The sequence below is a fragment of the Mauremys mutica genome, chromosome 3 (assembly GCF_020497125.1).
Source record: "Mauremys mutica isolate MM-2020 ecotype Southern chromosome 3, ASM2049712v1, whole genome shotgun sequence".
Taxonomy (NCBI): domain Eukaryota; kingdom Metazoa; phylum Chordata; order Testudines; family Geoemydidae; genus Mauremys; species Mauremys mutica.
This window is the reverse complement of record NC_059074.1, coordinates 137328070-137351784: the sequence shown is the minus strand read 5'-3', so window position 1 is coordinate 137351784 and position 23715 is coordinate 137328070. Positions and strand designations below refer to the sequence as shown.

General features: G+C 41.2%; 1 protein-coding gene across 8 annotated transcripts in view; it reads right to left on the bottom strand.

Moving 5' to 3' along the window:
• Positions 1-23715, bottom strand: part of FMN2 (formin 2) — a 248375-nt gene that overhangs the window by 148260 nt on the left and 76400 nt on the right. For 7 of the 8 annotated variants that reach the window (XM_045011693.1, XM_045011692.1, XM_045011695.1 and 4 more), the window contains 2 exons: positions 13623-15205; positions 12320-12464 (listed from right to left, as the gene is read on the bottom strand). In XM_045011693.1, coding sequence (XP_044867628.1) covers positions 12320-12464; positions 13623-15205 — 1728 coding nt within the window. Of the gene's footprint in view, positions 1-8905; positions 9005-12319; positions 12465-13622; positions 15206-23715 lie in introns of those variants that run through there. The other variant, XM_045011698.1, reaches the window with a different exon arrangement.

Here is a 23715-nt window from a genome sequence, read left to right as displayed (position 1 = left end):
GTCCTTCGGAGCTAGGACCTGGGCGTCCTAAACCTATTTGTTTGCCTGAGCCCCTGACTGTTTGCTGCCCCGCCCTGACCCAGGGCCTGGGCTTGTTACTGAACTGTTTGCTCAGCCCCTGCTTGAGGGCCTGAGCTCCTGACTGAGTGCTGCCCAGCCAGGCTAATTCCCTGATTCACTGGACTTAAGTAGCAAGGCGGCCTGGTTCCCAGCCGCTCTGGAGGGGAACGAGCCCAAGCCGAACCCCTCTACACGAGCCCATCCTGAAATCTTTCCTGAACTCCCTCTTCTGGCCTTCAAATAATGTCCCACCTCTCCAAGCTCCTCACAGACGAGGGCACATCAACTCAAAAGCAGCACAAGACCCTGCCAGACCAACAGATGCAAAACCTGCAGACATACCTACACTGCTACAATGATCAACACCCCCTCACAACACACCTTTCAAGATCCATGGGTCCTACACACGCCTATCACAACATGTGTGTAACTCATCCAGTGCACTAAATGCCCAACGAAAACTATGTCGGTGAAACCAGACAATCACTGCACTCTCGAATGAGCTTACAAAAAAATTATACGAGACAATAACACCCTATCACCTGCGAGTGGACACTTTTCACAAAGCAATCACTCTATATCTGATCTATCAGTCCTCATCCTCAAAGGAAACCTGCACAACACTTTTAAAAGACGAGCCTGGGAGCTTAAATTCATAACTTTGCTAGACACTAAAAATCATGGACTGAACAGACACACTGGATTTATGGCTTGTTACAAAAATCTTAACCCACTAACTGCCCTCCCCACCAGCTGCTTTCTCCCCCCATGTCATTTCCCTCTTATGACTGGAGAGGTGTTAATGGGCCACTTCACCAGGAATAATCCCTTGAAATGTTTGTTAACTATTTATGCTAAACAATCTGTTACATCTTGTATTTAGCCAAGTGTCTCTGAGTTAGGACATGTCTACACATACAGCACTGCAGCAGCGTAAGTTGCGTCCAACTGACACAGTGCTGCGCACACTAGTGCTTATGCCAGCATCACGATGGACACTTCAGAGCGGGGCGGTAGAGGGAGGAGGAGGAGGAAACCGAGAGTGAGGATACTGGGTTGGGGGGAGACACCCCGGAGTCCCTGGAGGCATGCAGCCAGGAGTTCTTCTCAAGCCAGGAGGAAGGTAGCCAGTCACAGCAGATGGTACTTGGTGGAGGACAAACAGAGGAGCGGGTTCCCGGTGAGCGGCTTTTTATTTTCAGGATGGAAATTTTTCGGGAGAGGAGGAAGGGTTAGGGCTGCATGCATGCCTGCCTGCCTAGTGGAATAGCGCATTGATGTGGTCTATCACGTCGCGGTAATCGGCCTTGGTAATCTCTTCAAAAGTTTCAGTCAGAGCGTGGGCAATGCGCTTCTGCAAGTTTATTGGGAGAGCCACCGTGGTCCTTGTCCCAGTCAGGCTAACGTGTCCGCGCCACAGTGCCGCAAGGGGTGGGGTGACCATTGCTACACACAGGCAAGCTGCATAGGGGTCAGGGCGGAATCCGCATTGCTGTAGAAAACCCTCCCACTCTTCCCAGGTGACCCGCAGCAGCGAGATATCTTCCAGGATCAACTCCTGTGGAAAATGTTGGGAGAGTGTTCAGTGTAGGTGCCCCCTGCAGCTGTTTGCTTTTCCCAATGCACAGAAACCCCAGTACAGCCCTGAAGCAATCAGTCCCCCTTACTCACCATTTCGGGGGTTCTGTGGGTTCTGTGTGCTCTCTTTGGTATGGGAAAATTATGCTATTGTGAAGAATGTTACTCCTTCATTGTGTGGGAATAACTGTCTGAGATATAAACAATGCTGCCTCTGTTAAGTGTATTCTTTTTTGCCTTTCCACAAGCAACCTTGAATTCTCGGCTGCCCGTGTTATAAACGGCTCAAAGGCTCCAAAACGTCCAGAAAAAGCCACGAAAAAGCAAAGAAGACCTGCTGCAAGCAGTTATGGATCACTCTGCCAGAGAGAATAAAAAAGTGCAGGACTGGAGGGAAATGGAAAGCAGGATCCCCCAGAAAAATGCAGCAGCCAGGAAGAAAAGCACAAAGCAGCTGATAAGCATCCTGGCGCGCCAAGCAGACTCTATTGAGGCGCTCGTAGCCATGCAGGCAGAGCACTACTGCACCACCCCCCGTCCCAAAGCTCTTTTCCTTGTGCCCCAATGTCAGCTCAAAACCCCCTTCCCCAGCATCCAGTTTCTTACCACCACCAGCTGCCTCCAACACCTGTACGTTCACCAACCAGCCCTGAGAACTACGACCCTTACCCTCTGCACTCAACCCCCATCACCATGCAGTATAGGCATCCTGAAGTGCAGCAGTCATTGCACTGCACTCCAGACAGGACATCTTCAAACCTGTGACTGCACCGTTCCCCACCCCACCCCGCTGCCCTTTTAGGTTCCCAAAATGTTGGGTGTCTGTCAATAAAGTTATTTTCTTTTCAATAAATGAATTCTTGGCTTTGAAAACAGTCTTTATTATTGCAGAAAGTCAAAGTTACCTTAGCCCAGGAAAGAAACAGGCACTGCAAATCAGCTTAGGAAAAACAGATTCCTACTTACATTGTAACCACTGCACTTCACTCCCGTGCAAGGCACCAAACATTACTGTTGGCTTTCAGCCTCAAATTCCTCCCTCAAGGCATCCCTAATCCTTGAAGCCCTTTGCTGGGCCTCTCTAGTAGCCCTGCTCTCTGGCTGTGCAAATTCAGCCTCCAGGCGTTGAACCTCAGAGGTCCATGCATGACTGAATCTTTCACCCTTCCCTTCACAAATATTATGGAGGGTACAGCACGCGGATATAACCGCAGGGATGCTGCTTTCCCCCAAGTCTAGCTTCCCATACAGAGATCGCCAGCGTCCCTTTAAACAGCCAAAAGCACACTCCACAGTCATTCGGCACCGGCTCAGCCTGTAGTTGAACCGGTTCTTGCTCCTGTCAAGCTTCCCTGTATACAGTTTCATGAGCCATGGCATTAACGGGTAAGCGGGGTCTCCAAGGATCACAATGGGCATTTCAACATCCCCTACTGTGATCTTCTGGTCTGGGAAAAAAGTCCCTGCCTGCAGCTTCCTGAACAGGCCAGTGTTCCGAAAGGTGCGTGCATCATGCACCTTTCCAGGCCAGCCTGTATTAATGTCAATGAAACACCCACGGTGATCCATAAGCACCTGGAGAACCATAGAGAAATACCCCTTCCGATTAACGTACTCAGATGCTAGGTGGGGTGGTGCCAGAATAGGAATATGCATCCCATCTATCGCCCCCTCCACAGTTAGGGAAACCATTTGTGCAAAGCCATCCACAATGTCCTGCACGTTCCCCAGAGTCATGGTTCTTCTTAGCAGGATGCGATTAATGGCCCTGCAAACTTGCATCAACACGATTCCAACGGTCGACTTTCCCACTCCAAACTGGTTCCTGACCGATTGGTAGCTGTCTGGAGTTGCCAGCTTCCAGATTGCAATAGCCACGCACTTCTCCACCATCAGGGCAGCTCTCAATCTCATGTCCTTGCGCCGCAGGGTGGGGGCGAGCTCAGCACACAGTCCCATGAAAGTGGCTTTTCTCATCCGAAAGTTCTGCAGCCACTGCTCGTCATCCCAGACTTCCATGATGATGTGATCCCACCACTCAGTGCTTGTTTCTCGAGCCCAAAAGCGGCGTTCCACGGTGCAGAGCATTTCCGTGAATGCCAGAAGCAATTTAGTGTCATACGCGTCAGGCGACTCGCTATCATTGTCAGACTCCTCATCACTTTGGATCTAAAGGAATAGCTCAACTGCCAAATGTGATGTGCTGGCCAGACTCGTCAGCATATTCCTCAGCAGTTCGGGGTTCATTTCCCACAGAAATTGCGCTGCACAGAAACTGTTGAGAGAGTCAAGATGGTGTCAAACGTGGACGGAAAAACAGGGATTGCTGGGATGTGAAGCGATGCATCACGGGGCGTTGGGACAGGAAGCAGAATGACCCGCACCCTCCGCCCCCTTCCCACAACCCACGGCGCCAAAATGGGACGAGGTGCTCTGTGGGATAGCTGCCCAGAATGCACCACTGCCAACAGCACTGCAAATGCTGCAAATGTGCCACACTGCGGCGCTGGTAGCTGTCAGTGTGGCCACACTCCAGCGCTTTCCCTACACAGCTGTACGAAGACAGCTGTAACTCCCAGCGCTGCACACCTGCAAGTGTAGCCAAACTCTTTCTCACCAACAGATGTTGGTTCAATACAAGATAGCCTGGGACTACCACAGCTACCACAACACTGCATGAAAGTTATTTGGACAGCTTTTTTCCAAAACTATTTCAAATGTAGCTAATGTTTCACAGGTAGCATATATAATCAATCCACAACTAAGCACGTATAAGCATCTTTATAGAAAAACAAATCAGTTTCCACAAATAAAACTTTTCTGCAAATAAGAACATTAAAAACTTAGCACTGCTATTCAATGTACTGCATAGACACAAACAACGTGAATTTCAAAGTCCAGAAGGAAAAATGAAAAGGTATTTTCCATAGATAAAATAGGATACAAAACACATCTGCTTTGTATAACAGATCACCATAAAAAACACTACAGAAACACTAATTGTAGGATCTTTACAAATGCCAATATCTATCAGAGAATCCACGCAAGTCAGAAACAGTTTAAAGGTGCTTCCTATAAAACACTCGTGTGGAATTATGGCTATGCCTTCTCACAATAATGGCTTCTTCTGCTGAGCAGGGTTGAATTTCATTATCCAAATGTTTACTATGGTATAATTTAAAAAGTATTAAAAATGAACTCGCATTCAAATTTACTGAGGATGTGCACCTAGAATAGGGTTTTAAAGCCTATTTCAAATCTCTATTGGTTTCATATTTTGGGAAATCTAAATGATAAGCTGTTTGCAGTGTTATTGTGGAAGAGCTGTGCAGCTTTTCAGCTTGTCTCTTTCACCAACCGAAGTTGTACCTCACCCACCTTGTCTGTTTATCAATATGAACATTTTACATTTACATCTTCAGCAAATGCTACTTCTAATGACAGCTTCTGTTGCCTCACCTGCATAATAAGCAGCAGATTTAGCTATCAGTTTGATACTTCCAGAGACAGAAGTTCAATAAATCAACCTATCCATAATGGCATTTTCAGGTGGGGGAAGCTGGAGGGGCAGCAGCACCACATTAATCTGATAAATACAACAGAAGTAACACTTAAGGGGATACTTTTGTATCATGTTAAAATGGCAACACAAATTGTTGGTTCTAAATTGAAACATTCTTAAGTTCAATCTTGGTAACTTCTGTGTGCAGGCAACATGTTCTTTGGGAATCCTTTAAAAATGTTCAGGGACTACTTGAAGCATAATTGATAACAATATAAGAAAATTCTTGATATTTGAAGGAAAACAAATTATGTCAGTCATTGAAAGCCACATCCACTAATGTTTAACCACAACTACTGTCTGTCTCTGTTTAACCACTATTTGTCTGACACACAGAACTTAATAGCCATCATTTTTATTGTTTACAGAGGTTTGCATTGCCAAACCCCATAAAATGTAAACAAAGAAGCATTTCATGGGGCAGGCATCAGGTATAATTTTGCACTCACTTCTCTTCATGCCAAGTTACTACACGTACATGGTTCCAATAATATCACCACCTGATTTTTTCAGTGTTAAAAGCAGCAAAAATCCACTTGGTTCTTCACATATTTAAGACCCTAACACCATGAAGCAATTGAATATGACATATTAAAAAGCTGGAAGGTGAACACTGACTCACTTCACATAATGCAACCTTACATATCTGTCAAAGAGTATATATTGTAGTTTCTACACTCCATAACCAAAGTGTGGTTGTTTTACTTTTATATAATTCTGATCTTGAAATATTGTATTTTGATCCCAACAAATAAATTCTGTTAAGTCTGCAGCAAATGAAAAAAAGCATTGTTTGAAATGTAGAACACATTTATAGGACTACAGTGAAAAGTAAGTTACTTATGATTAAGTGAAGTGCTCTAGCGGCTCAATCTTGAAGGTGCTGAGCTCACTGAACTCCTATTGGGCATGCCTCCTATTGGGTATCGCTGCCACCACCAAGTGATTTAAACAAACATTCAGGGCGGGCCACTTGGAGCCCTACCTTCCCCAAATATCCCCCTAAGCCCCTACACCCCCTTTCCTAGGGAGGCTTCAGAATAATATCCTCACAAGTTGGTACAGGTGAACACCAACCCAAACCCTTGGATCTTAAGAACAATGAAAAAATCAATCAGGTCTTAAAAGAAGAATTTTAATTAAAGAAAAGGTAAAATAATCACCTCTGTAAAATCAGGATGGTAAGTACTTTACAGAATAACAGAAGACTCCAAAACACAGAGGATTTCCCTTCTAGGCAAAACTTTAAAGTTACAAAAACAGGGATAAACCTCCCTCTTAACACAGGGAAAATTCACAAGCTACAACAGAAGATAACCTAATGCATTTCTTTCCTATTACTTCTATTTCTGCAATACTAGATGCTAAGTCCAGACATGCTTAAGGAGATGTAATTTCCCTGTTCTGTTTCCTGGCTGGCTCCAAGAGACACAGACCGAAAACCTTCCCCCACAGATTTGAAAGCATCTTCTCCCCTTATTAGTCCTTTTGGTCTGATGCCACCCAGGTTATCTGAGCTTCTTAACCCTTTACAGGTAAATGAGGAATTAACCCTTTACAAGGTGAAGAGGGATTTTATGCTACCCTTAGCTGTATATTTATGATGCCATGAAGTCTCATGCCCCAAAAATCTTGCTTCTGCATATCTTAACTTCAGGTCAGTGCTTTGCAGACCTCAGAACCATCAGGAGACATTGGCCGCAGAAGATGGGTGGTGGTGTGTGCATTGGGGGAGGGCAGGTGACGGCATCACGTATAATTGCACATGTAACTTGACATCAAGCTCATTATTAAAGATTTTTTTTGGAAAGGCATACAGGAACTGAGAAAATAAAGGCTCATAAGCCACAGACTTCAAAGACGCAGGGAAGGTAAGTATAAATCTATGAAGACAGTGTATTTCTAGTTCTCCATTTACTTGTAAGTATTTAATTTTCACTCTTACTTCATTGCCTCCACAGATCCTCTTTCCTGGAGATTAATCATCATATATTTGGAATTCATTATCAAATAATGGTATCTCATCTTGCTGCTAGCTGAAGTGGGGCAGCTGGTCTGGGGAAAGTGTTTGCATGTGTAGGGAGTGCCTGTGGATAGGGCAGGAGTTATGATGGAGGGGTGAATGAGAATGCGGAGCAAACAGTGAGTCTAGTACCATATCCCTGGTGCAATGGGCTTTATGGCCCCCCAATATCTGAACTCAAATCTTCAGTTATCAGCTATGAATATAAACAGCAGGCCATTTTAGTAGCATCTGTTTAGACCATCCAAAGGAGAACATTTCTCCAAATACAACAAACTAGATGGACTTCCAGAAAGACCTAAGCTATCCAGGCTACTCAAGAAATAGCCACATGCTTACAATAAGCTTGTGGAGTAAAGCCCAGCAGAGCCATGGGGTCTGGAAAGGAGAACTGGAGATTTAGATAAAAATTAGACTTTCAGCAAGATATTCAGAAAAGATAATAAAAACTACCTTGTCTTTACAAGTACATTGGAAGGGGGGTAAGCCATAAAAGCTTGAAGTTGACTCACACACCTGACAGAGGCCACCATCACCAAGAAGGCTACTTTTAAATATAGATGTTATATGATTGAAGGATCTGTAAGCCTACCAAGCTGCATTAGAGGGGTACAGTTACAAGAAGTCCTTAAAGAATCACTTTATAAGCAAATGCATGTGCAAAAAATAAATAGCCAGCATGGCAAGTGGCATTCTAAGATGGAGGACACTCAACAAGAATGAGGAACCAGAGCGTGCCTGCTAAACTGGGAAATGTGAACTTTCATTATGGACTTGAGCAGAAATTAACAAAACATCAAGCCACAAACCCAAGGATTCTGTTGTTAGGATGCCAGAATCCACCATATGATGCTGATTGCCATAGTATCAGAGTGCCCGTTGGCTAAATAAAAAGAAAACTTTGTCTGTATGAACCGATCCTTCCTTCCTTCTTGGAGAAGATCGATATGTCTGGCATAAAGAAGAGGTTTTTCAGACAGAGTTAGGAGATTTGAATACTAGAACTAGTGAACCCAAGCAGGAGCCATAAGGATTACACATGCTCTTCCCTTGCATCATCTTGCTAACGTCCTATGCAGAAGATGAACAAAGTTATACATAGGCATTCAAAATCAGAAGGCTTAACCCTGGATGAAAAAGAAAGGCTTTTGATAGATGCTCTTGACTTCTGCCTGATCAAACACAGAACTGTTCTTATTTGGCATTGCAGTAGGATACAAGGTCAGTCTGTCATCTAACTAACCACACCTCTGTTGAACAGGTTGTGTACTACCAACTGTCAGAGAGACCACTGGGTGTAGCAATTGTCCACAACCCCCCCCCCACACACACACGCATACGCGCACACACACAAACATGCACACAAAAAAGGATTTATGGCAGAAGGACCTTAACAGTAAAATTTAAAAGCACAGCTAAGAAGTTTCACAGATTCTAAAACCAGAAGGAATCTTTATGATTATGTCATGATCTCCTACATAACACAGGACAAAGAATTCCTTATTATTTTAAAGATAGAAGATTTAATACAAAACCAACATCTACTCAGAGACTACTCAAATTGTCAACAGTAATTAAAAACAACCAAGGAAAGAGGAGCCTTGTGCCTCTTTATACCCTCTGTCTCCATGCCAGGCTGAACATGAGCAGTGGTACAGGGCCTCCTCTCCTAGTATGAATTCCTCTCAACAACTCTAGGTATGGGGTGAGGAGAAGGAGACATACTCCAAGTGTAGGGATCCATAGAGGCAATTCCATGAAGGGGGAGAGAGTCTGGAATGCTAGAGAAACACGTATAAAGATTATAGTTACTTTTCAAGCTGAACCAAAACAAATAAAATTCAATATAGTGCTAAGAGCCCACTAAAATTATACCATAGACCTGCATGCCCTAGTCCTGGACCAGGACTCTATTGTGTTAGGTGCTGTACAAACAGTACAAAAATTGTCCCTGACTCAAAGATCTTGCAATCAAAGTAATGAGATTGTCTGTGAGCATTAGTCACACAATATATAGCGCTCTCTCTCCTTTACAACAGCAACTGAAATTGGACATATGTAGACAAGAATCAGTGTCCAAAGTAAAGGATGGAGGGAAGAGAACTCATCACAGATTAGCATCTCTCCTCCTTTTCTGCAGCTATTCTGAAGTTTGATCTGGTTTTATATTAATGGAAACTTTTTGTATTATTTAGTGGGTTGTATCTTATGCAATTAGGCACCCAGGGTATAGAATGGATGTCTATAGTTACATTTTTGGAATTCAAATAAATGATAAAATAGTAGCAGCAACATACAATATGCAGGGTATAAAAGAACAATGTTGCATGGTAGGAAAACATACATACTGGAATGGATTCTCCTCTGTGAACAAGCTTCGCTCGGATGCACTGAAAGCCACAGTGCCCTGATCTTCCAATATCTGCCCCCGGTAAAGGGAGGATTGGCATACTTGACTCTTGCTCCACCATATTCTTCCCTGGCCCCAGTCTGCCTCCTTCCCTGCCTCTTGTGCTGAGGACAGAGGGTGGGTGGAGCAGACTACCCCGTCTCTGTCAACCTTCTGCTAGCAGAGAGTTATCCTGAATAAGTAAAATTCTCCACTTGCAGTTTGAAGCCAGTTGTGCTGTGCTGTGCTGACCAACGTGTGCTGCTTTGTGGAACAAAGAGGACATAAGCAGACTAAACTAACCCCATAACTATTCCTTGTTTCTTTTATTTAAAACAAAAGAAAACAAACACACACTATTGAATTATTTAATGTCCAATTTCACGCCACTTCATTTATTTATTCTGTTTATGTCGCACATGTGGACATGACCACATAGGACAATAGTGCATGGCAAGCCAAAGTCTGAATCTACAGCACATTGGCTTGCCACACAGCAATGTCTCATGTGGACACTGCTACAGTGCACATAAAAGTTCCCTAGCATGAACTACAGAACTTACAGCGCACTGCAGCAACACCCACATGAGCTATTACTGTGTGGCAAGCTGGTGTGCTGTAAATCCACTCCTTGGCTTGCTACTATGCACTAAAGTTGTGTGTAGACAAGCCCGTATTCCTAGAGAAGTGTTGCTATTTCATTCACTAGCTGGAGATAAAAATCATTGTAAGGCTCAGCTCATGTGAACTCATGTTCACTTTGAGCAACAAATACAATCATTCGATCACAGGAAAGCAAGGCAAACTCCATACAGTGAACAAAGTGACGCATTTTTCTTCCCTCTTTTGTTAAAGAACTGGTGTAAAAGTCAAAAAAGCCAAATGCAAAGGGGGAAAAAAAGATAGAGTCACAGAACATTAAAAGCTTATAAATTTATATAAATTATATTTCTTATAATGTAAATTCTGCAGATGAACAGCACAGCCACTTATTACACAGAAACGTACTGTGTAGGAAACTGCAATCAAACTTTCAAGAAGGATGCCAAAACCTAAGAATTCTAAAGTTACTTTAAAGGATTTAAAGAAACTCAGAGCTTCCATTGTATATATGTGGCATTGTTAGGGAATTTTTCATAACTATTTGCCACTACTATGAACATTACTAGTTTTGTTCCTACAATGACTCATGAGATGCCAAAAAATGCCTACATGTCATCCAGTCAGTATACACATGCAATGAAAGTGGAATGGTTTATAAAACACCTTGAAAGACAAACCATCTATAAAGTTAGGTATCACATATAAATGGCAGATAAATATTTCTACAAAAGTATAGCAAAAATTGTCTTATTTCAACAAAATTTCAGCCACTGCACTTTCATTTTTCTGTGATATTTTGTGTGTGCATAGCCTCCATGTCATTCAGAGAAAAAATCTGAAATAATTGGCCATGCACCTTACCTGTGTTTAAGTCAGTTGCACTAATGAAGTACTAAAAGACTATTTGAGGAAAAACTCATAATAATTGGCAAGGGTACAAAGCAAAACTATGTTGAGGACAGGGCCTATGTTGGTCTTATCCTAATACTATAAATTGTTCAGGCTACCTTCATTAGAACTGTGTGCAAACCACAGACTGAAATAGGCTGGCTGCACAGTGTCACTTGAGAAGGCTACTTTGCACAGGCTACTCAATGTAACAATCCCAATTATACTGTCAGTTCTGCTGCTCCCCATCCCTGGATGCTGACACAATTAGAAGCTATTGCATGCTTGAATGGCTGGCAAAATGACAGACCAACTTTTTAAATGTCATGTAGCACTAAAGGAACAATCCCTAGTCAAATAATGTCTGGGTAAAGATTATCACTAAACACTGCCAAACCTATGGCACAAAGATATTGAAGAGGGCTGTTATAAAAAGCAGTCTGGGTTTGGAAAAATCCTGTATGTATTGCCCTGTATATGGACACATGAGAACCATAACAACCATAGAGAAACCACCACCATACTTGCAAGACAATGACATGTTCGAATGAGTGTTTCGACTGCTCATTCCAATTCTGAATAAGAGCATGTTCCTGTGTGTCATTCCTGTGTCAGTCTGACTATCATACACGTAACAACAAAAGACAGACTAATTGGAAGGTAATTTATTTTGAGCAAATAACTACTCAGAACTCTCTTTATGCTCATGTAGATGTGAAACTGCAAAAGCTTACGTATCAAGGTTTAACCTGCTTAGAAATCTTTACATTTATAATGGTCCTGGTTTTTCCCAATTTACTGCAATCCTTTCCACTTCAAGAAGTTTTTTTGATCAATATATTTTTTCCATTTTGCTTTTTCATTTTTATTATGAATTCATGTGCATGTACTATATAAACAGACACACATGATAAGCTCAGTTACCGTGCTTATTTTTATGGTGGAAGAACCTTGATGGACAGAAACTTTCAAGCATTGATTTTCAGATAAGTCACTAAATTCTTACCACTCTCACCCATTAAATTCACTTTAAAATATTTAATAAGAACAAATTGCAAAGTATATATTGTGCATATACACACATATTAATGTTAGATGCTACATATAGAATAACATTTTGAAAAAACCAACCCCATACATCACAGCTTCCTACTGCAGCCCAGGTATGCGTAGATAGATACCAACCCAAAAGCATGGGAAAAAAAAGAGTACTCACTTGTTTAGCCTTTGTCTTTGTGATGGTGTCTGAAATTGGTTTCTTCCTCTCTTTAACAGCTGTTTTGGAAAACAGTTCTTCAAACTCATGATAATCTATGGAAGGCTCTTCAATTTTTTCCCACACAAGTGAAGCATTAGAATCTCTAAAGTTAAGCAAAAGACCTATGTAGAGCAATGTCAAACTAAATATAGTCACAAATGGTGGAATAAAGGAAAATAATGTTAATAGTATTTTTAAGTGACTACTACTGTCAGGAGTAGCAGGAGTTTAATAGATTGTATTTTGGATCTGAACTCCTTTTTAATTATATATTGAGTTTTCCCTTTTTCTACACCCAATATGCTTCAAACTGCTTTATATTCACACGTGCCACACAGTTTGGGTTATCACTAGCTCAGTATGTAAAAAAAAACAAAACCCAGTCCTGGAAATAAGCTTGGGCTGAGAAAGATAAACCCACTATTAAGTGGCAAAAAGTATGAAGGTGGAGAAAGTGGTAGGCAAGGAGAGAGAATATTACTGAAATCAAAATTAGTATTTCCCTACGAGTATGAAATCTGTATATCTATAAACAATGGGCATTCCATAAAATAGAAAAATATATTAACAACAAATCTGATGTAAGCCAGAGCAGCATCAAGCAACAAGGGTTACAGGCAAGTGGACCTTTTACATCATAAGGGAGGAGACATGGGAGTGAGTGTCTGCAGATCATGGATTCATTTGGAGGAGTATAAACTACCTGAGTTTGCAAGTTGCTTGAGACAGGACCTTGGTGCTGGTGAAAAGGGGAAAAGGGACAAGCGACTTATATTTGAGTCACAAAATGCCTGACGCGTATCACCATATTGAGAGCTGAGGGTCCAAAGAACCCTGAGGGTCCACAGGATCAGGCCCAAAGTTATCCAAAAAATGGTTCTTTAAAAGATTTCTCTAACAGCAAAAATATACATTTCCCCCCCCCTGCACTGACCTGTTCGAGATAAAAATGGGAAAAAATAGCACTTCTTACTAATATGCTTTCTGCAGTTCATAAGGACAATATTGAACTATTACTTTTGTAAAATAGCTTTCATGGGTAATAAGCAGTTCAACATTAATTTTAATGTACAAAATGCTAAACACAATGGGCATTTTATTTAAATGCCAGTTAAAATTAAAATTGCAATTATACTGAAAATGTGTATGTTGTAAAGAACATTTACAAGACACTAAAGCACGTAGTTAATTTCACCCCATGTTACTGAAAAAGGCTTGGAACAAAAACAAATTCTCCATCTTCATGATGTACATATTTTACCTTTTACTATGAAGCTGAATTCTTGTCCAATAAAGAGGCTTCATGGGTCGAGAAGGTTCTATTGCGTGTTTCCTGCTCCCTTTATCCTGATTTATCCCCATTACAAATAAACCGACTGGTAATGGAGGAGGAAGAACCCCACAGACTTGTGGAAGGCCAAAAGTTGGCAGGAAGCCTCCCTGGGCTGGTGGTGGAAGAGCTGCCCCAGGTGGAGGTGGCAGCAGGGCAGGGGGTGGTATTCCCATGCCAGGTAAAGGCGGGGGAGGAGGTGGCATTCCTACACCTGCACCAGGCAAAGGCGGGGGAGGGGGTGGCATCCCCATACCAGGAAGAGGCGGGGGTGGAGGTGGTAGACATGCACCAGGCAAAGGCGGGGGAGGGGGTGGCATTCCTACACCTACACCAGGCAAAGGTGGGGGAGGGGGTGGCATCCCCATACCAAGCAAAGGAGGTGGGCATGGGATTCCCATACCAGGCAAAGGAGGGGCCGGCGGAGGGGGAGGGATTCCCATACCAGGCAAAGGAGGGGCCGGCGGAGGGGGAGGGATTCCCATACCAGGCAAAGGAGGGGCCGGCGGAGGGGGAGGGATTCCCATACCAGGCAAAGGAGGGGCCGGCGGAGGGGGAGGGATTCCCATACCAGGCAAAGGAGGGGCCGGAGGTATTCTGGCCCCAGGCAGAGGAGGGGCTGGAGGTAGGATTCCTGCACATGGAAGAAATGGGGGAGCGGGAGGCAGTGGCATCACTCCATCAGGCAAAGGTGGGGGTAGAGGAGGTGGCATAATTATGCCAGGCAATGAGGGGCCCAGGGGTGGCATTGCTGTGCCAGCCAAAGGCAAGAAAAGTCCTGAACCAGGCAAAGGTGGTGGGGATGGGACACCTGCACCAGGCAAGCGTGATGTGAAGGAAGAGCCTCCTGCTCCAGGCAGGGGAATAGATAGTTCTGTGCCAGGCAGTGGGGGTGGGATGCTACAAGTGGGTTCAGAGGATACCGAAGGGAAACATTCACTGCAAGTCACACTCTCAGTACTTCGAGACCGATGGGGAGCTGGCGATACAGTCGCTTCTTCAAACAAAGAGGACAGATCCGTGTCAGGTCCTGGATGAGGTGGCTGTGATGTACTTTCTGTGGACTGGCTTTCATCCAGCTGCATCGAGATTAGTTTTGGTGACAGAATTAAAGATACTTCAGAACAATATGTGGGATGTAGTTCAAGAGTTGGCAATTGTTGAGATGGCCGTTCAATTTTATCTCCTTCCAGGTCGGGAGGAGATTGTGGCAGTGTGTTGGCTGAAGGCTTTGAGTGTGTAAAACAATCTTCTACTGGTGAAGTCTGTACTGATTTTACTTGTAAAACAGTTTTAGGTAGGACATTCTCTTCATTTGTTTGAAGATCCACATTACCACGTTCCCCACAAACTGAGTGTCCACTCTCACTCTCTTGGTCTCTGCAAGGAATCTGTGCCTCCGTTGCTGGGAACTGTTTCTCCAGTTCTGCAATTTTGGTCCTCAGATCCTCAATGGTTTGCTCCAGCTGCTGAATTACATTAGCACGTTCCTCAGATTTCAACTCAAAATCATCCTTCAAAAAGAAAAGATAAGTCAACACACAGAAAGACGAGAGAACTGTTATCAGCACACATGGGCAGTGAAGCTAAATAGGGATTAGCACCATCTAGAGCTAGAGAAAGCAATTTACATCTACACTCAGTAAGAACAGAGACACCATATCCCCAGAAACAACCTACTATGGAAATTAGTTTAGGCACTCACTATAATTAATGATTATGACTTCATCAGCATGTATGTTCTTTATATTGCGATGTTCTCCTGGCTACAGTACTGCTTTCCAAAGATGGACAAAGAATCACAGAGCAGTGGATTAAAAGTACTGCAACTCTTTTTGTAGTTAGATTTAATATATGTAGTTAGACGTAATATATGTAAAATATTTAAATTTGCACAAATTTTCACTAATGATTGAAAACATTTAAAGTATTTCTTTAGTTCACTGTTACTGTGCATGATAGACTGGGTGAACTACTGAATGTTACATTTGTATACATGCTAAACTAGCCAGGCCTTATTCACCCGAGAATGGATAAAAGAAAAGAATAGGGAACCAGTTTTGAAAAGAATGCAATCATACTGGTTTTCACGGCCAAGTTATGATGGCAGAAAGTCCTGCATGTTGAGTACAGTAAGCTACACAGAATAGCATTTGAGCTAGCAGAACCATAACAAGAAATAAGACAAAATTAAGAACTACTTCTCCCCAAGTTCAGAAAGCATCAAAACTGCCATGTTTAAGGGCATAAAACAACCATTAACAAAAGGGATTAGGGAGAAGTTTCCTTTAGGAGAAGGTTATTCCCTAATTGCCAACTTTGCAGCTTCCTCTGAAGCATCTGGTACTGGCTGCTGTTGGAAATGGATTACTGGAATATATGGACTATTCTATATGCCAGTTCCTATGTTCCTAAATAAATACCAGTAATGGAGTGTGTTCTGTTTAAATGGAGATGTGCTTATCAAAATGCATCACAAGGAAATGATGTACCCCAGCAATAGTGAATGGTAATAACTGGTGCTTTATCAGGACCATAATCCAAGGAACTAATCAGGCAATAGATACATCAGAAATTCAGAAGTATTTTAATACAGATGTTCCCGATAGAGATTTAAGGGAACAGGAATGCTAAAGTTGAACATATTTTTTTTCAATGCTGTACTTCATTAAATGTTTAGGATTTTTTTAATGGTATCCTCTCTTGACTGGGACAACAGATCAGCAACAGGGAGTCAAGAAGGTAGATTGTATTTTACAGTCTGTTTTATACACATTTTATACACATTCAGGATTTTCCCATCCTCTGCTACAGATTTCCTTGGTGACCTTGGGCAAGTTACAACCTCTTCATACCTTCTCTCTCCCTTCTATAAAATGCTAAACCTCACAGGTGAAATTCAAGCTTCATCCATGAATGTTTGAGAGCTACTGGTCTCAGACACAATGGTGAAGAGTCCCATAGAAGCATCTGTAAATTAATACCCAATACCTAACAGAGTAATTGCCTTTATTTGTCTTTCAGTCAGGAAGATTATGTTTGTCATCTCATACTACGGCACAAGAAAATATTTAGAAAACAGTTTTCTTTGTTGTAAGCAAAGTTCTCACTACCAGTAATATATATTCATAGCTTACTAAAATTGTTTCCATGGAGTTGTTTTCTGAACACAGCATTTCAGGCATGTATTTATCTTGGGATTTCCCAGCTCTCCTAAAGCATTCACTAAAATGAAACAGTAACAAGTGACTAACTCAGATTGCTTTCTACTCGAAGCAATTTACATCAAGTTACAATGCTCATTCTCATAGAAAGTCTGAAGTCATATTTGGATCTAAAATTATGAATACTGGCAAACGGTTCCCCCTATCAGATTTTAATGTGTAGGTAACAAGTTAAAGCAGGGACTGGGTCGCCACATATTTGTCTAGAGGTGAACTGACTCTGAGGGAGAGCAGACTGCTCAGTCAATAACTACATAGTGCTTTAAACAGTAACCTGGAGAGAAAGGCTAAAAGATAGCTTTGCTTATTGCCTCAGCCTCAGTTACAGGATATTCTGCTGGTACCTTTTTTATTATGCATCCTATTAAAATTCAATCTATTTTATTAGCAAGATTTTTTGTTGAAAAACTTTATTATAATATAAAGGACAAACAGTTTGGATTAGAATGTGAAAGTATGATGAAAAGAATATTACAAAACTTCATCCATCCCCATTATTCTGGTGTATGTACATTACTGTAAGATCAATTTCTCAAAAATAAACATAAATATATACATACTAGGACTATTTATACATACAAAATGCCTATAAAAATTCAAACTTCAACTCTTAATAATTCACTTGAGAAACATGACCATCCATTTTCTGCCACTAATATTCACTGGCTGCCACTTTTAATTTATTTTATGTTTAACTAATAGAATTTTTATTAAAGATATAGCCTTCCAATTTGTATCTAAAGGAGAAATTTCATCCCTGCCACAAACCTATTTAAGTCAATGGAATTACACTAGAGTTTAATTTGATCCATTTTATTTGAAGCTAATGCCCTAAGAATATTTAATATGGCAACGATTAATTTCTTGGGGAAGAATCATCACCATTAATATTAATTCAGGACACAGGGCCACTTCTAAGTGTGCTGTTTAAGATGTTACCATATCCATGAACAAAATATAGTCCTTGAAACTTAAAATTCCACTTGACCTGCAGGAAGGCACTGGAACTCAATGTTACACAATGGAATTCATCCTGTGGGGCTGAAAATCTATTGCAAGAAAAGAGGAATTTTAAAGCTTCAGGATCACATTTTAAAAAAAAAAGAGGAAAAAAAAGGTCATTGGGCAATTAAGTGATGTATTAAGCAATTACTCCAAGGGCAAACAAAAATGGGTAGCTCAATGGAGCTGATCTCCACATGAGGGTGAAGCAGCAGTGCATTCCTTCATTTTGTAGTTTGTATTAGCAGTCTTTTGAGATAGGAGGTTACACAATAAGGAAGGAGGGAGTGGATTTCTTGTCAAGTTCTTACTGTTTCAGTCTATCAGGGTCTCAGAGATGCCTGAAAAAAATTAACTGGGTCAAGATGTCCTAGCTTGAGACAAATCTTCGAAAACATTTGTGAGTCCAAAGAGACTTATACCAATTACATTTATTAGGGGAAACAGTATTTATATGCTTTGATTATATAGCAATTTAAATAATTTACTTTAACACCCAAATGTTTTCCAAGATTTGTCTCAAGCTAGGACATCTTGCCTCAGTTAATTTTTTCAGGCATCTCTCATTTTTCAGGAGAGGAAAGGATTGTTTCAAGAAAAACAAGACAATGACCTTCCACATACAAACTGATTTGGTTTTTGAAACATCTCCTAGAATGTCCTTAAAAGATTAGTTTAGTTTATAGAATCTAAAAATCTCATTAGGGGAAACTGGAATTCTTCCTGAGAGTTCAGCCAGAGAGAAAACATTGAATCATTCATATATATCTTTCAATTTTGTAACATTCATGCTAACAAAAAATTCCAAATGCTTAGTGATCATTTAAATATGGGGCACCTATAGGGTGTCCTCAATTTGAAATGACAATATAGTTGGTCTGGTTATGATCATTGACCTCTTCCCTTCAGTTCTTTTGCTGTAAGTTAAAAAAAAATTCAAGATCTGCTCAGTACAACTAAAGTAAAACTACATGAATATCTATAGCCAATAATTCACAGAAAGGTTAAATCAAACTACCTTTGCTTTTAGAACAGGCCATTTCTGTATGTTTGAAGTAAATAAAGACTTTTTTACCTTGCCCATTAAGATGACAGCCCAAAGCTCCTTTAACCCTCCTTCCCCCAGCAAAAAGACTTGTGTTCTTCCCTCATGCCTTGGGTTTGCCTTCCCTTGGCAAACAGTTCTGAATGAGACACTTTGAAGTTAAACCAAGATTTGCATAAGTCACAGCAAGCTTTTAATATCTCTCATTGGGAAGAAAGATTAGAAGCACTGGTTGATGAAATTTAAAAATAGGTAACGTTCATGGAAACAGAAAAGGAAGAAATTTTTCTGCTGCACATGTAAACACAGATGAAAGTCGCTTCCCAGGAACCTGAAAGGTTTGCCCAGGTAAAAGACTGATCATGAGAAAGGTCCACATTAAAGTCCAAAGGACAACTCCACAGCAGAAAACTGTGTGGCTTAAAAGGTGTTTGAGGGACCTCTGTCTTGCTTAGACTTCTTACCCAGGACATGGGTACTTTGAGGTAGTCTTCTTTCTGTAAAGGAAGAAAGAAAGGTGGAAGCTTAAGCCTCACTTTATCCAGGAAAAATTGAGCATGTATGATTCAAGAATAGGGAAGAAGAAAATAAGTATATATGCACATTAATATACATTCCCTGAGATACAGAATTGGGAGGTGGAGAGAAAATAATGTACCTTTAGCCTCTGAAAATAAACTACCATTCTTAAATCAAAGATAATCTGTAATATTTCAAGAATAAAGCCACATTACTTTCTACTTTTGGAAATTAACAGTTTCTAGTGTCAGAGACTAAAAGGCACCAAGCTGCATTTATCCACATCTGAGAATCTTCAGCAATTTGTTACTTAGTGTTCCAGATGAAGTTGTCTCTTTGAGTGGGATCCATAATTAGACACTAAGCCTACAATTTTTCATTTGGGATTTTATCCAAAACTTTATTGTATTGATTCTACTAGGTTTTCAGGAAGAAGGCACTCTATTTAACCATTCTGTCCACAGAATAATAATTTTTTTCCGGGCAAAACAGGAGACAGGCTTGCAGGTCTTGCTTATCTGTGACAGTACAGTACAGCACAAGGTTACAATGCGTTTTAGGCCTTTCAGTTAGGAAAAATTGATAACTACTCAGATCCCTAATGATCCAAGGTTAACAAGTTTTAACATCTATTCTGAGAGCCCTGCAGCCCGGCATAAAGAAAGGAGACATGGTATTTTAGCAGTGAAGTCTCCAGTGCTGCGGCTGGAGCTGTTGAATGCTATTAAATGAGATATACTACTGGGCATTCACTGAATTGTTTTCATGTTCAGAACACTTTACAAAATTTTATCTAATTAATCCTCCTACTCGCCTTGTAACATATATTATATTATATACATACTTATTTTACAGTTGTAGACACTGAGTTGGAAACTGACTACTTTGCCCAGGGCTTCAGGAAAAGTCATTGTCTGAAAGCCTGATTCCCAGTCTCTTGCTCAAATTTCTAGATATATTTCTTCTCCTAATATATTAGCATTCCACAGGTTTGAGAAGGGATATACCCTGAGGAGTATAACATACTCTCCAGACTTTGGTTATTCCTGGGAAAAACAGAGACTAGCACACAGGCAAATGTTTTAATGACAGTGGAAGATTTACCCTGCTACTTCACTAGTTAGATCAATCAATTACTTAAAACTGAATTCCTCAAAAATAATTTTGGTTCTAATGTTGCCAACAGAATTAATTCCTTATAAAAATGTAATATAGTTTTTCTTTTGTGCTTTCTGGCTTTGAATCCTGTATTTTTAAAGGTTTCCTGACAGCAGACATTTCAGCAAAGACTTGTAACTGTAGTTCCCCATTATTTGCGTCATTGTGTTTAATTTTCCCAGGACTACAGGGAAATCTAGCAAGAACTAGAGGTCTATGTAGAACTATGGATATATGGAACTACAAGTGCTTTTTTCTGGACTCTCCATATTATCTACCTGTACTGAAAGACGGTGGGAATAAAAACAGGTACCATATACAATAGGAACTGAAAGGCCCTATACAGGATACAGAAAGTATCCCTGCCCACTGTGTGTGAACCTTGTGAAGAAATTCAGAGTCATGCAATTCAAGGAGCTCTCAATAGAATGACCTCTGCAGTTCCCAAATGTAACAAATGAAAACTTGAGTTTCAAGGAGGTTTGCTGTACAGGGAATTGCTACTACATTCTTCTGTCTCTGAAACATGTTGAACAATCAGAATATACTCTCTTTTTTGGCCTGTTCCCCCTAGTTTAGTGAGACAAGACATAATGGTGCTGTCTGATAGAAGATGTATGTACAAGCACCAAACTGAGAGAAGTTTTAATTTATTTATTCTCAGTGACATCTGACAAGTGCTATACTCTAAACAGTGATAGCAAAATAAGCCCCACACTGCCTGAATGCTCTATTCTATGTAGGTTCTTATCTCATGTTCATCACATTAGTATCTGAGCACCTTCCAGTGGTACATTAAGCAACAAGGTTACCATGTCATGTTTTGTTCTCTCATCCTCTCCCAAAGGGGAGAAGAGTGAACATTGGAAGATTTAGTTGTGGTAGGATTTAGTTTCTAAATATAGCAACATAGATGTATTTGTTAGAGAAAGCAAGGTCAAAGAAATCCACCTGACCTTTGGAGTCGAAGGCGGTGAGGTATGTGACGATCCTTAGCTCCTGAGGGAAGTCATTCCACAGTCTCAGGCTCACCCCACCAAAAAAAGCTGTCTCTGGCACAGATGAAATTTACCTTTGTTCTTTACCACCAGAGGAGTGATTTTGTTGACCAGTCTTCATCCCAGAGGGTTAGGCAATCTTTTGGCTATTTTAGGCCCAGGCCATTGAACATTTTGAAGATAACAACTGAGAACTGGACTGTGGCTCAATATTCTAAGGGAAGCCAGTGTAGAGAGTGGAGAACAGGAGTGGGCTCATGGTAACCCATGTTGCTGAGGAGACGAGGTGCAGAGTTCTATATTGGTTGGAGTTTTCTAAGCACAGGACGCTTCATGCCAAGGCATATCACAATGCTATATTCCTGCTAAGTAGTAACCAAAGGCATGAATAACTGAGGTCACATCATCATCTACGAAGAAGGGACGAAGTCTTTTCAGCCATCTCTGATTGGCTAAAAGCATTACTTGCAGATGTTCTCATGTGATATAGCTTAGCATCAGTGAGGAATCCAATAGCACCCCTAAACTTCTGACTAATTGAGAATACATGCCTCCAACCAAAGGCAGAGCACTCGGTGCCTGCAAAGTTTTCAAAATACTCTCCTTTGCTGACCAGCCTCACCTCTGTCTTTAGAGTTAACCAGCTGTTCTTCACCCCATTTTTAGGATTTCTAACTGCTAAACAGATTTTATGGAAGAATAAGACTCCGCTTCCTGACACTAATGTATTCTTTTAGGTCAGGGAAAGATTTTTGGCACAGTTGTGGCATCTATAAAGAAACTCAGAAAGATGGAATCCCATAAAATGGGGAAAAGGGGGGTTAAATAAACTTTTCTGTCTTTACAAGAAATCCCAAGGCCCTTAAGCCTGGTCTATACCTAAAACTTGGGTCATTCTGGCTACATTGCACATGGCTGTGAAAAATGTCACACCCTGTGACACATAGTTAGGTTGACCTGATCCTTGATATAGGCACAACTAGGTCAACGGAATAATTCTTCCATTCACCTAACTACCTAGAGCAATGGAAAAACTCCTTCCATCCTTGTACTAAGAATCTGTACTACAGCACTACCGTGCTGCTATAGCGCTCGTAGTGCAGACATATCCCTAGTAGAGTGCATTAGGAACGAAATGTCCTTTTAGGATTTTTCCTAACTCTGCTACAATCAAGAACCTCAAATGAGTTTGTTTTAAACCCCAGACACCTTAGATGAATCAGTTGTCTCCTCACCACTTTAAGCATCCTGGAGACAACACACCAGCCAAGCATTATTACCTTCCACTGATATGGTACTTCTTTGCAATATAGCACAAGGAATGTTTTTTTGCAACGTCAGTGAACAGGAATGGTCACCGTTGCCAGCTCAGATGCTCTACTAGTGACCAAAGAGGGGGCTGCCACAATAGGGCTAGAAAAGCTTAAGTCTTCTAGCTTATGAAGCAACAATACCATGCTTACCTCTGTTAACGCTCTGTGAATGTGCGGTAGTCCTGCCTCTTAATGGAACAGATGGGTTGAGGATGAAGGACTTCTTAAAAGGTCAGGAGATGTGGCCTGTTGGTATTTTATTTCCGGCTTGATATGAGGTGACCATTTCAATCAGTGATTTACATAAGTCATCTCCTTTCTTTGCTTCTTTTATGTAAATTTGTCCTATGTAGGTAGGCATGTAGGTTGAGTTTTTAAGGTTAGGAAAGTCCAGAAATTTTGGTTAAGTTTTTATCATAAGAACTTTAGAACATACCCACCCCGACTAAATCTCATCTGCCCTAGGGCTGGAAATATAGCAGAGTTTGACCTGTCATGGACACTAACCTTTTGGCACACTTGACAAAAGAGATGACCCTCCACAAGTTGGGCTACAGACAAATAGTCTCTTTTGCCAGTCTTTGATTCTATTTTAGGCAGCCCCCTTCTGAAGATGTTGGCCTACCTAAAATAGAACCAAAGACTGGCAAAAGAGACTTTGTCTGTAGCCCAGTTTGCAGAGGGTTATGCCCTTTGTAAGTATTAAAAATAATACAGGCATGTGTCTTGTATCGCTTTAATATATGGTCTTACTATCCACAGATT